Source organism: Piliocolobus tephrosceles, chromosome 1 (genome assembly GCF_002776525.5).
Source record: "Piliocolobus tephrosceles isolate RC106 chromosome 1, ASM277652v3, whole genome shotgun sequence".
Lineage (NCBI taxonomy): Eukaryota > Metazoa > Chordata > Mammalia > Primates > Cercopithecidae > Piliocolobus > Piliocolobus tephrosceles.
In genome coordinates, this window is record NC_045434.1 from 195,863,065 (window position 1) to 195,876,139 (window position 13,075).

A 13,075-nucleotide genomic window follows, 5' to 3' on the forward strand; every position below is an offset into this window, starting at 1 on the left:
TTTTTTTTTTTTTTTTTTTTTTTGAGACAGTCTCTCTCTGTTGCCCAGGCTGGAGTGCAGTGGCATGATCTCAGCTCACTGTAACCTCCACCACCTTGGTTCAAGCAATTCTCATGCCTCAGCCTCTTGACTAGCTGGGATTACAGGCTCCCACCACTATGCCCAGTTAATTTTTGTATTTTTAGTAGACATGGGATTTCACCATGTTAGCCAGGCTGGTCTCGAACTCCTGACTTAAGGTGATCTGCCTGCCTCAGCCTCCCAAATTGCTGGGATTACAGGCTTGAGCCATCGCGCCCGGCCTCATTCTTTTTTTTAATCATCCAACCCAAAAAAGCTCTTCATTCTGTTTTTTTTTTGAGATGGAGTCTCACTCTGTTGCCCAGGCTGGAGTGCAGTGGCGCAATCTCGGCTCACTGCAACCTCCGCCCCTCCAAATTTAAGCAATTCTCTGCCTCAGCCTCCAGAGTAGCTGGGATTACAGGCGCGTGCCCGGCTAATTTTTTTGTATTTTTAGTAGAGACGGGGTTTCACCATCTTGGCCAGGCTGGTCTTGAACTCCTGACCTCGTGATCCACCCGCCTTGGCCTCCTAAAGTGCTGGGATTACAGGCGTGAGCCTCCACCAACTCTTCATTCTTTTAATGATTACCTTTATGTGAAAAAATTTTTTACTTTTGATATGATACAGTTTATCAAATTGCTCTTTTATGATTAGCCCCTTTGTGTCTTTTGTTTGTTTGAGACAGGGTCTTGTTCTGTTGTAAAGGCTGGAGTGCAGTGGCACAATCATAGCTCAGTGTAGCCCCAAATTCCTGAGCTGGAGCAATCCTCCTGCCTCAGCCTCCTGAGTAGCTGGGACCACAGGCATGAGCAGCCATACCCAGCCACCTCCATATGAATTTTGGAATGAGTTTGTCAATTTTCACAAAAACAACCTACTGGGATTTTTAACTAGGATTATGTTGAATCTGTAGATTAGGGAGACTGATCTGCTGATTCTCAGATCAGACAGTGCTGACCAATCACCATCCAAGACTCAGCCTCGGAATCCTCCTCAACCTGCTCCTCCCGGCAGCCACTACCGATGGCAGCTTGTAAGTACCTGGAGCAAGTCCACTCTCCATTCCTGACCAGAAGACTCAAGTCTCTTCAGTTTCAATAGAGAAAAGTGACTTTCAAAGTGTACTGACATTCCCAGTCTCATTCAATCACAGAGACTCCTCTGGGCTGGGCAAGGGGATCCGTGCCTGTGAGTTCCAGATGGGAAACGGAGTTTACTCCAATTATAGAAGATGGCGCTGAAACTAGGACCCTTGTCTTCCAGGGCACTCATTTGTTCACTCTTTCACACATGAGCACCTACTATGTGCAAGTTATTGTACAAGGTCTGGGGGCAGCAGGCAGGTAAGGGGCAAATTCATAGAAATGAGCCAAAGATACTGGTTTTGTTCACCCTGTGCCTCCCTGACATACTGTAGATGTTCAAAAAATATTTGTTGTAGAAAAGAAGAAAGAAGGGAGTGATGATAAGTGATGCTATCCCTGCCCTCAGGGAATCTAAGATCTACTCCAGGGCTGTCTCTCCTATGCCAGGCTCTTCCCCAACTAAAAAGGTGCCCTTATGCTAGCAAGGCCCTCCTGCTGCCTTCCAGGCAGAAACCAAAGCTCTGAGGATGTGAAAATGAGAGGAAAGGCAAGGCTCCTCGTCACTGAATGGCTGTGAGGGCAAAGGAATTTCCCCACCCTAAGACAGCTCTTGGAGAGGAGCAGGCAGGCCTTTTGGGGTCACAGCCTGAAAGGCTGGGGCCGTGGAAGTTCCCCAGGGCTGGCTGCGGGCTGCCAAGAAGGCCCTGACTGCCCTCTGCCCTTCCATGGTTGTCACCTGCAAAGGACTGCAGTCTCCTCGCCTCTAAGGCCAGCTCAAGGTCAGCCACAGCTCCTAGGCCTCGAGTGCTGGGTCACCATAATCCTCCCAGACCACTTCTGTCCATCTCTGGGCTCATGGAGCCTTTACCACATACCACATACCAGGCTTAGTGCTAGGCCTGTGGATACAGGAAGAGCCCGCCTGAGGGCAGAGTCGGACAGAAGTGGATAATTAGAGTCCTCCTACAAGGCAGTGCCTCTGTGTGGTAACTCTGGGCCTGCCTGATCTTATTTTGAACCCCGGCATGGCCAATTGTTAGCCTGTGACCTGAAGAAGCTGGTCAGTCTCTGAGCCTCAGGTTCCTCACCTGTAGAATGGGTAATGATGACATCAACCCTGTAAAATTTTACACAAATCAGAAATAATATAATATCAATCTAATAGCTATTCAATTAATGACATTACTGGTGTCTATACTCAATGCCTCAAGAACACAGAGGGAAATATGTGGGGTGGAGGCAGGAAGCAGCATTCAAGAAAGCAACAGGCCAAGTGCAGTGGCTCATGCCTGTAATCCCAACACTTTGGGAGGGTGAGGCTGCAGGACTGCTTGAGTCCAGGAGTTTGAGACCAGCCTGGGCAACATAGCAAGACCCTGTTTCTACAAAAAATAATTTAAAAAGAAAGTAAGGGGCCGGTCACAGTGGCTCACGCCTGTAATCCCAGCACTTCGGGAGGCCGAGGCAGGCAGATCACCTGAGGTCGGGAGTTTGAGACCAGCCTGACCATCATGGAGAAACCGCGTCTCTACTAAAAATACAAAATTAGCGGGGCATGGTGGTGCATGCCCGTAATCCCAGCTACTCGGGAGGCTGAGGCAGGAGAATCGCTTGAACCCGGGAGGCAGAGGCTGTGGTGAGCCGAGATCTCACCATTGCACTCCAGCCTGGGCAACAAGAGCAAAACTCCATCTTAAAAAAGCAAGCAGCAAAAGAAGTGGCAGCAAACCTGGATCAGAAAGAATGAGCACTCTGGCTCACCACGGCAGGTGAGGACAGCACAAGCACAAGCAAACACACTAAGGCATCTAGTGCACAGCGTGGCTGGGGGTGCCAGGGACCGGCAGGAGAGGAGCGGTGGTGGGGGTAGGCTGCAGCTTGCCTTAATTTCAGAGTGAGTTTTCAAGATAGAAGAGGAGCCAGGCACGGTGGATCATGCCTGTAATCCCAGCACTTTGGGAGGCTGAGGCAGATGGATCACCTGAGGTCAGAAGTTCAAGAGCAGCCTGGCCAACATGGTGAAACCCCATCTCTACTAAAGATACAAAACTAGCCAGGCATGGTGTGCATGCCTGTAATTGCAGCCACTTGGGAGGCTGAGGGAGGAGAGTCGCTTGAACCCAGGAGGTAGAGGCTGCAGTAAGCTGAGATCACGCCATTGCACTCTAGCCTGGGTGACAGAGCGAGACTCTGTCTCAAAAAACAAAAACAAAAACATATATATATATAAAAAATAAAATATATGTTAAATATATTACACATTAAATATATGTTAAATACACATTATGCATATTAAATATATGTTAAATGTATATTATACATATTAAATGTGTCAAACATATACATATTAAATATGTTAAATATATATTATGCATATGTATTAAATATGTAAACATATTTAATATATTTAATATATATGAAATATATATATTATACACATATATTTAAAGATGAGCCATTTAGAGGAAAATACTAAAGAAATGAAGGTACAAGGTGGAATGCAGAAGGAAAAATCACAAAGCTTGAACTCATATCACCAATATGCAGGAAGCAGCACTGAGGGCACCAGAGAGTCACCCAAATTCTGTGGGGTTTGTTGGGGGACAGGGCAGGGGTGGGGGGGACAAATTTGGATCTTGGAAATATAACTACAATTGAAGGGAAAGGCCCAGTGGGGGCCTGTTCTGCAGAGCCCTGAGCCAGTTCAGGTGGAACACGAGGCAGGTCTGTCCAGGGGAAGTGGGCTTCAGGACTGTCCAGGGGAAGTGGGCGGAGACGTCCTGGAGACGGAGAAGATGGGGTCTGGGAGCTGGTGCAGGGCAGTGGAGAGAGACGCAGCTTCTGCGTCCCTCCTGTGAACTGTAACAGGGTCTAAGTGAGCATCTGTCACTTGGATTCGGATGTCTCTATCACCTCCCATCAGACCAGGAGCTTCTGCGAGCAATATTCCTACTTCTTCCCAACTGCCTAGAGCCTGCAGGGTGAGCCAGCTGCACAGCCCATCAGCTGGCAAGACAGGATCTCAGACGAGGGTGACCGAGTGCCCTGATTTTCCTGGGATTGAGTGGTTTCCTAAGACAGCAGACTTTCCAGGTGGTCCTGGGTAAACTGGGAGGAGCTGGTCACTGTACCTCAGACTGTCCCTACAGGGCAGGAGCCCTGGGCCAGACCTGTTGGGCTGGAGTTGCTGGGCTGGGGGACCAAAGGGAAAAGCCCACACTGTCTACATGAGTCTAGGACCAGGTAATCAGTTCATGCTCACATGAACAGCACCACCTGCCTCAGAGACAGCTCCCAACCTTCTGGAAAAGATTCAGTGATCTTAGTCCTCACCATTTTCAGGAAAATATGTTTTTTGGTTTTTTTTGTTTTTTGAGACGGAGTCTCGCTTTGTTGCCAGGCTGAAGTGCAGTGGCGCAATCCTGGCTCACTGCAACCTCCGACTCCCGATTCAAACGATTCTCCTGCCTCCGCCTATCCCGAGTAGTTGGGATTACAGGCCTGCGCCACCACACCCAGCTAATTTTTGTATTTTTAGTAGAGACATGGTTTCACCATGTTGGCCAGGATGGTCTCAATCTCCTGACGTTGTGATTCGCCTACCTCGGCCTCCCAAAGTGCTGGGATTACAGGCATGAGCCACTGCGCTAGCCCTGGGAAATATGTTTTACTTTAGTTAGTTAGAAGTCTCCTGGTCACGCCTGAAAATTTGGCTTCTATTCAAGTTTGAGAATTCAAAGGCCCCCAAAATGCCACTTTTGCACTTTGCACCTGTTCCTACAGAAAAGTCTTAGGCCCTGACATTCAGCACCCTACAAGATTGATTCCACCCCATCCTTCCAACGGAAATATCCCTAGGATCCCTAACTATCTGAAGTGCTCCTCGTATTCCAGCCAACATGGACTGTTCAGTGGCCCGTTCCCATCCCTCCTCCTTCCCTCTGCCCCCCTCTCTTCCCTCAGCTTTGTCTGCCTGAAGGGCTGCCTCCATACAGCTCCTGTGCTTGAATTCCACCCAAACTTAAAGGCGTGGCTCAAGCATCACTTCTCAGGGAAGCTTCTCCAGTCCCCCAGGCAGAAGATGCTCTTGACTCCTCTGACCCTCTTCTGAAGCCTGATCTCACTGGCAGTGGCTGGTCAGGGCTAACATCTGGGGCCAACTCATTTGAAACCCATGAGAGAAGCTCCTATCAGATTCATTGTTGGCCCCCACCCGCCTTCACTCTGCTGTCAGGGGTCAGCATATAGAATTAACACACACATGCTGGACGCGGTGGCTCAAGCCTGTAATCCCAGCACTTTGGGAGGCCGAGGCGGGCGGATCACGAGGTCAGGAGATTGAGACCATCCTGGCTAACATGGTGAAACCCTGTCTCTACTAAAAATACAAAAAATTAGCCAGGCGTGGTGGTGTGCGCCTGTAGTCCCAGCTACTGGGAGGCTGAGGCAGGAGAATGGCATGAACCCGGGAGGCAGAGCTTGCAGTGAGTTGAGATGCACCACTGCACTCCAGCCTCGGCAACAAAGCAAGACTCCGTCTCAAAAACCAAAAAAAAGAAAAGAATTAACACACACATGAACAAACCCATGATGCCCAACTGGGAGATGTCCTGACTGTTTCCTCACCCTGACAGAGCAAGGAGGGCCTTCACAGAAGCTCACCCATTCTTCAGTTATTCATTTACTCATTTAGCCAACGTCACTGAGCCTTCTACATGGCGACAAGGTGAACAAGATGCTGGAATTCCATGCCCTCACAGGCCAGCAGAAAGAACAATTTTGTAATGACCACCGTTGCAGCACAGGTTCAGAGAAGGAAGGAAAAGGTGCTCTGGGAATGTGCCATAGAAGGCTTGGCCCAACCGGGATCAGGAAGGCTTCCCAGAGCACAGGAAACAAGTGGAGACAGAGGATGAAGGAGATGTGTCCCTGCTTCCATCTCAGAAGAGAAAGCAAGGGGTTTGGGAGTGAGAGGCACACACTCCGTCTCTGCTCCTTTATCCCTGGCCCTGTGATCACCTCCCTCAGTTTCTCCATCAGTACAACTGGTTAACAGGGTCGCCCTCACTGGGCTGTTGTGAAGATTTGTGGGGATAATCACTGTGATCCACGCAGCTCACAGGAGGCCGAGGATGGGCAGCCAGACCTCTGGGTCTGGCTGAGCTGGACAATAATCCTGCCTCATGATTAGCCCTGACCTGAAGGGGAGGAAGAACGGGGCACAGCTGGGCCTTTCCAGCTGCCAGGTGGGTTAGCCCAGGTCAGACTGTGGGATCCTGAAGGAGTGGCCAGGGACCCAGAGTTTGAGAGGGAAGGAAGCTGGATGTAGGCAAGATGAGGTGGCGCTCGTGGGCATGGCTGAGGAAGGGCCCGGGCAGAGGAATGAGACAAAGAGCAGACAGAGCCCAGACAACATCCACTCCAGCTGCTCGCCCTCCCTCCCTCCCTGCTGCTCAGAGTATTAGTGAAATGATTTCTAGCGATGGATGCAGCAGGGCTCTGACATTTACAGGCCACTAGATGTCTTCAGGGCCAGCTGGGTGTTTAAAAGCCTGTGTGAACACCATCCTGTTAGGGGAAGGAACTAACCACGGACCGGAAACCCCCGAAGTGTGCAAGTAGCCACGTCATTTCTCAGCAGGAAGGAACTGGGGTGCAGCAAGCTGAGATTAGGGACCCATCCCCAGTGGCCCACCACCCCGGAACCCACACAGCAGTCTGAAAGGAATCAAGGGCCACATGGGCTGCCTGGGAGCACAGGGTCTTTCTGGCCACTGCCATTCCTCACACACACCCAGGCTGTTTGCCACTCTGGGCTTTGGCCTTATTGTTCCCAGATCCCCGTATTTCTACCACACTCATCTCCAGTGCCGCGTCCTCCTGGAGGTCTCCCCTAACCACCTAACGTAAACTAGCCCACTCCGCAACACCTACTGGGCTCTTCCCTAGATAACCCCACGCTCAAGCCCTCATCTGTTCAGGCCGGTGCTTCTTTGCTCAGATGTCACCTCCCTCACAAGATGTTCCCTGGCCACCCTATGCAAAACCACACACCTCCCTGCAGCCTTCATCCTCCCTCTCTCCTTTCTTCTGTCTGATATCCTAGATATTTAATTATTTGTTTGTTTATTGTCTCCTTCCTCCTCAACTGTCAATCTCCATGAGGACAGGCAATATTGTCAGTTTTGTTCACTGCTATATCACACCTAAAAAAGTGCTGGCACATAGTAGGGGGTCAATAAATGTTTGATGAGTTCATGAATAAGTGTATATGAATGTTTAAGAGCAGGGGCTCTGGCCTGAGGTCTCATCCCAGCTCTTCTACTTACGTTGTGATCTTGGACCCTCTTTTGCCTTGATTTAATCAATCAGTAAAAGGAGAATAACAACAGTACCTACCTCATAGGATTACTGGGGGATTAAATAAGATCATGCATATAAAGAGCTTAAAACAGTGCTTGGCCCCCAAGAACTACTCAGCTCCACGCTGGCTGCCATCGGGGCCTCTGCTGGCCAGCATTTCTTGCTTACTTATTTGCTCACTTGTTGATCATCTGTCTCCCTCTGTGCCAGCGTCAGCTCCAGCCTGCCTTGCTCACGACTGCATCCCCAGTTCCTAGTAAAGTTTCGGAAGAGAAAACCAGGCCTCCTCCCAAGTCAGGGAATGTGGAGCTATGGAGACCCAGCTTCGGCTGGGAGAAGAAACCTCACCGATCTGTTTCTCCAGGGCGGCTGCTTCACAGACAGTAGCCCGGGGCAGGATCCCAGGGTCGGTGAAGCTTGTCTGCAGCAGGCAGCTCATGACGAAGAAGAAGAGGATGGCAGCGATGATGGGGATGGCAAGAGTCAGCTTGCGGGCCAGGTAGGGACAGCTAGAACGAGAGATGGAGAGAGATCAGCAGACACCCCAAGGGCTCCCTGCGGCACAGGGCTACAGCACCTGGCAGGCGCTGTCATTCCAGCAACCACCACCAAAATCTTGAATACAGCCTTGCTCTGAGACAGAGGCACAGCTCCTCGGTGAGTGCAGCAAGTTGCCAATAAGTACCGGGAATAGACATCACTAACTGATCCTTGTGTTATACTTTCCTCCTGAGCACATGGCAGATGTGTCCAATAGATCCCAGAACTCCTAACCTCTGCATTCAGAGAATCCCTCTATACACAGAGCTTCAGGCAGACACTAGTGAAGTGGACTGTTACCTGAGACAAACCATCCTGCAGTGTTCACTCACTCATTCATTCACTCACTCAGTCCACAAATATTTACTGAGGTCTTCTCTGTGGCAGGTAACACCTTCAATAAGCAGCATGAATAATGACGATGAGTAAGACAAGAGCCCCTCCCCCTTGTGGCTTATGGTCAAGTGGGGAAAACACACATGTAAACAGGGAATTGCCACACAGGGTGATGTGTGCTCTAGTGGGGGAGGAGAACACAGTAGCACAGTCAGGAAAGGCAACCTGAAGAAGATAATCCTAAGCTCCAACCTGAAGAATGAGTAGAGGGCTGGGGGAACAGCATGGTCCAGCCGCTGTCACTGTGACGCAAGGGAGGCAGGTATCCCCGAGGCAGTGCTTTCAGACCCCCTGACCCTGGCTGCCTCAGAGAACAGCCTGTGCCTGCTGAATGGCTGTGCCTCTGTCCCCAGACAGGCTGCCTACCATAGCCCTCCTCAAGCTCCCTCCTCCATCTTAGGGCCAGAACATTCTAGAAGTTCTGGACACTGGTGGGAGAATGGCTTCATGATAGTGAAGCTATCAGGGCTCTCTCTCTATGGCCAATCTTCTCTGTTGGCACCTCACTGTCCACCTAGAAGCCAGAGCCATCTTTTGGAAATGTCAACCAGATAATGTCATTTCCCTGCTTAAAACCTCCCAACTGCTTCCCATTATACTTTGAATAAAATCCAAACTCCCCATCATGGCCTTCTAGGCCAGGCATGATCTGGGCCCTACTGAGGACTTCAGCCTCATTTTACAAAACTCTCCTCTTGCTCCTGCTCCTCCCATCAGAACGGCCTCACGACAGTTCCTAGAACAAGCCTGGATCTCTCCTACCTCAGGGCCTTTGTACTTGCTGTTCCTTTTCTCAGATTCCTCTTCCCTCCTCAGAAAGACCTTCCTTAACAACTCTATACACAGCAAACTTCAACGCTCTTTCTTTCCTGCATAACATTTAGTATATATTTCAGCTACTTGTCTATGTGATGGCTATTTTTCTCTCACTAAAACATAAGCTCGGCCAGGTGCAGTGGTTCACGCCTGTAATCCCAGCACTTTGGGAGGCTGAGGCGGGTGGATCACCTGAGGTCAGGAGTTCGAGACCAGCCTGACCAATAAGATGAAACCCCATTTCTAATAAAAATACAAAAACTAGCCAGGTGTGGTAGCATGTGCCTGTAATCCCAGCTACTCAGGAGGCTAAGACAGGAGAATCACTTGAATCCGGGAGATGGAGGTTGCGGTGAGCTGAGATAGCACTCCAGCCTAGGCAACAAGAGCAAAACTCTGTCTCAAAAACAACAAACAAACACAAAAAATCATAAGCTCCTCTGTGGGTATAGACTATGTTCTCTTGTTCAGCTTTGTATTTCCAGCACACTGCACAGCACCTGGCACCAAGGAAGTACCCAGTAAATAACTGCTGCCAGGGGACAGAAAAATAGCTTCCATCTTTTGAAGGCTTACTATGTGCCAGACACTGCCCTAATTAATAAATTACTATTAGTAACATTCGAAGTACAGACAGTTACTATGGGTCAGGTACCAGGCTAAGCAGTTCCTGTGTACTTTCTCATCAAATACTCACTGGGACCCTGTGAAGTTATGCTCCTCACTTTACAGATGAGGAAACTAGAGCTCAGAGAGCTTAAGTAACCTGCCCAAGGTCACATGGCTCAGGAGTGCCAAAGTGGGACCCAAGCCAGCTCTGACTTTGAGGTTCATACTATTAACCATCATCCCATAGCCAGAGTAGCACCTGATCAGGTAAGGAGATGATGGGGCCCTGGGAGGCCTGAGATCAGCCAAGCTTCCAGGAGTGGCACAGTAGGCACACACTTGTGGGCACCTGCATGCTGCTTCTGAAGTCTCCATCATCAGAGGCTCTGGCCTTCAGAGAAGCCCTTCCCCTGAGGAGCAGACTGCCAAGGCCAAGGGCTCCCAGTGGGCCACGCTCTGCTCCATACATCTCAATGGTTTCTGGGTCTGACCCTCAAACAGAACCAGAGGGCCCTCAGTGTCACCCACACGGCAATGACTCCAGTTCATATGCAACCAAACTTGTGTAGGGGGACAGAGAAGACTTGAAATCTAAGACTTGTAGCGCCTGCAGGAACCACCAAGTCCTAGCCTCCTGATTCCCCAGAGGCCCACAGCTCTCCCAGGCCCACAGCTAGGTTCAAGGTCATCCAGCCAGTCAATGACAGAACTAGGGTTTCCAGTCTCCCAGCAAATACACTGTCAATTCATTCAAATACACTGTCCATTCATTCAATAAGTATTGAGCACCTACTGCATACCAGGTGCGAGTTCTAGGCACCAAGGCTGCAACAGAGGAGAATGTCCTGCTCTCATGGGCAAAGACAAGGAAGAAACTAACAAGTATAACATAATATGTCAGGTGGTGGGAAGTGCTTCAGAGAGTGATAAATGAGGGGAGAGGAGAGGTGCTGGAGGGGAGTGGTTTGCTATGCTGTGCGGATGGACCAGGGAGGCCTAATGTGAGAGAGTGAGCCATGAGGCCACCTGCAGGAAGGGGATTCCAAGCACTGGCCCAGAAGGTTGGAGTGTGCACGGAGGATGACATGCCTGGAGGGAAGACGAGGGCAGAAGAGAGCAGGGGGCAGTGGCCAGGGAAGATTCAGGCCTGACTTAGAATCAAAAAGGCACTCTGGCTGTTGTGTGGGGGCGGGAAGTAAGGCAGAAGTTGGGAGCCCTGCTGGAGGCCCCGTGCAACAATCCACCAAGCCAAAGAAGCAAAGCCATTCATAGCAGGAAAGGTTTAGAGAGCACCTTATCTTTTCCCAGAGCAATGGGGAGCATCCAGCCCAGACCCAGGTGAGTTCTCGGCCCAAACCCAAACTCTTCTGCCAATCTACCAGCCCCCAATGAGGACAAGCAGGGCAAACCACAACACAGTTCACAAGCTCTCCCCAAACCCAGAAGTCCTTGCTTCCTCCCTCGCTGGAGACAAAACAGTCACCAGTGAAGATACCCGGTTAACCCAGAGAAGGTCCTGCTTCTAGTTCAGAAGTTAGGCCAGATATCACACTGCAGGGTCATGTGGGTCAACCACGGCAAGTACTGCTTCCTCCTGCCTCAGCTGTAGCCCTGGGTGTGGGGAGTGAGAGGACAGCCCAGGGAATACTGGAAAAGGCACTTCCAGAACACTCACGTGGCCAGCCCAGGGAAGTAGATCTGAAACTCAGTCCAGAGCTGAGCTCTGGGCCCCCCACAGCTTCTGCTTGTAATTCATCCCTAAACTTTTATCCACACTACTCAGAAAACAAGGGCAGAGTGTGTGGTAAAAGGGTGAAAGGAGAAGCTAATTTATAGGAAGTCTTCACCTTGCTTCAAGGGGAAACCCAAGGTTGCAGATACATGATCTGGCAGCTAGAAAGGGTACCTGGGGGAGGGTGTCTCTATGATAGCCCTACTGTGGCCACATGCCCTTGGGAAGTGCTTTTTTCATAAAGACAACATAAGTACTAATAGCAGCCAACACTGTGTGCTTGTTAGTCGGCTAAAAGCTTGCATGTGACCTCATGCCACCCTCAGGACAACCTTACAAGGTGGGTACTATTATAAATCCCATTTTACTGATGAGGAAACTGGGGCACTGAGGGGGTGAAATGACTGCCCTGAGATCACGCAATTAGTGGGTGGTGGAGCTGGGATTTGAACCAGGTCTGTTAAGAGTTCTTAACTACATTGTATAATTAAGAGGGACGACCACAAAGGATGGGGAGTTGGGAGGGGACAGCAGGGCTCATGAAGCAAGGGTGGGTGGGTGGGCGTGTGAGTGTTGTGTGCAAGGAATCATCGTGCAGGTGGCTCATAGGTGGGTGGAAAACTTCTAATACAAATATATGACCCTCCATCCATAAAATGGAGATTATGTGTGGGTCAATCCTGGGTCACTGGGGAATATGAAGAGGTCAAAAACCTAGGGGGGCAAATATGACCTGTCGCCCAAAAGCACTCCGAACTCTTTCCTGAAAAACAACAAGGCACTGCAGCTGTTGCTGATGTGGAACAGGCCAGAGGGACGCTCCAGAATGTTGAGCAGGAAAAGAAAACCAGGTGGTCAGGAGGCGGGTCAGGGGCCTGGGAGCCAGCTGGGTGGAGGCAGGTGGGAACTGAGGGAAGGACAGGAAGCTCTGGAGAACCTAAGGAAGGTTCTGGAGAAGGAAAGGGGGCCCGACAGGCCCAAAGATTTTGAGAAAAGATGCCTCTGGGCCAGGGGTGTGCGTGGCTGAGGGGAAGCAAAAGCGGGGTTGGTGTCTGAGACTAGAGAAAAGGAGGAGACCCTGGAGGGGCCCGGAGAGGGCAGAGAGGATGACTAGGATGTTTGCGGCGGGTGTACACAGCCAAAGGACACACAAGATCTAGAAGTGGTCAGGAAGGGATATAAGGGTCAGAAAGAACTTGGGGGGTTGGCAAAAGATGGTCCAGGGACCAGCAGGAGGGGCCTGTCCAGGGAGCCCTGGGGCAGATTCTGAGAGGGCAGCGAGGATGGGGGCCGTGGAGGGGCATGGAGGGTGGTGCTCCTGGCAGTGGCAGGCAGACAGGTGCCAGGGTGGGGCCAGGGAGAATGGAGCGGCTGGGAGGGTGGAGAGCACCAGCGCGGATGGGGCATCTGGCAAATGGACCAGGGAAGGATGGGTGCGCAGGGGCCAGGGGAGCAGACAAGAGGCCCGAGA

At 50.7% G+C, this 13,075-nt stretch overlaps 1 protein-coding gene and 1 long non-coding RNA gene across 2 annotated transcripts in view; one reads left to right on the forward strand and one right to left on the reverse strand.

Annotated features, from left to right (window-relative positions):
- The window catches only part of ZDHHC18 (zinc finger DHHC-type palmitoyltransferase 18), a 29,347-nt gene that overhangs the window by 15,625 nt on the left and 647 nt on the right, over window positions 1-13,075 (reverse strand). Inside the window, exon 2 of the mRNA XM_023219538.2 lies at window positions 7,860-8,020. Within this exon, the coding sequence (XP_023075306.2) occupies window positions 7,860-8,020 (161 nt within the window). The remainder of the gene's footprint in view (window positions 1-7,859; window positions 8,021-13,075) is intronic.
- Window positions 11,659-13,075, forward strand: part of LOC111547644 — a 30,687-nt gene continuing 29,270 nt past the window's right edge. The window contains exon 1 of the long non-coding RNA XR_002733181.3: window positions 11,659-11,944. This is a non-coding gene — a long non-coding RNA (uncharacterized LOC111547644). The remainder of the gene's footprint in view (window positions 11,945-13,075) is intronic.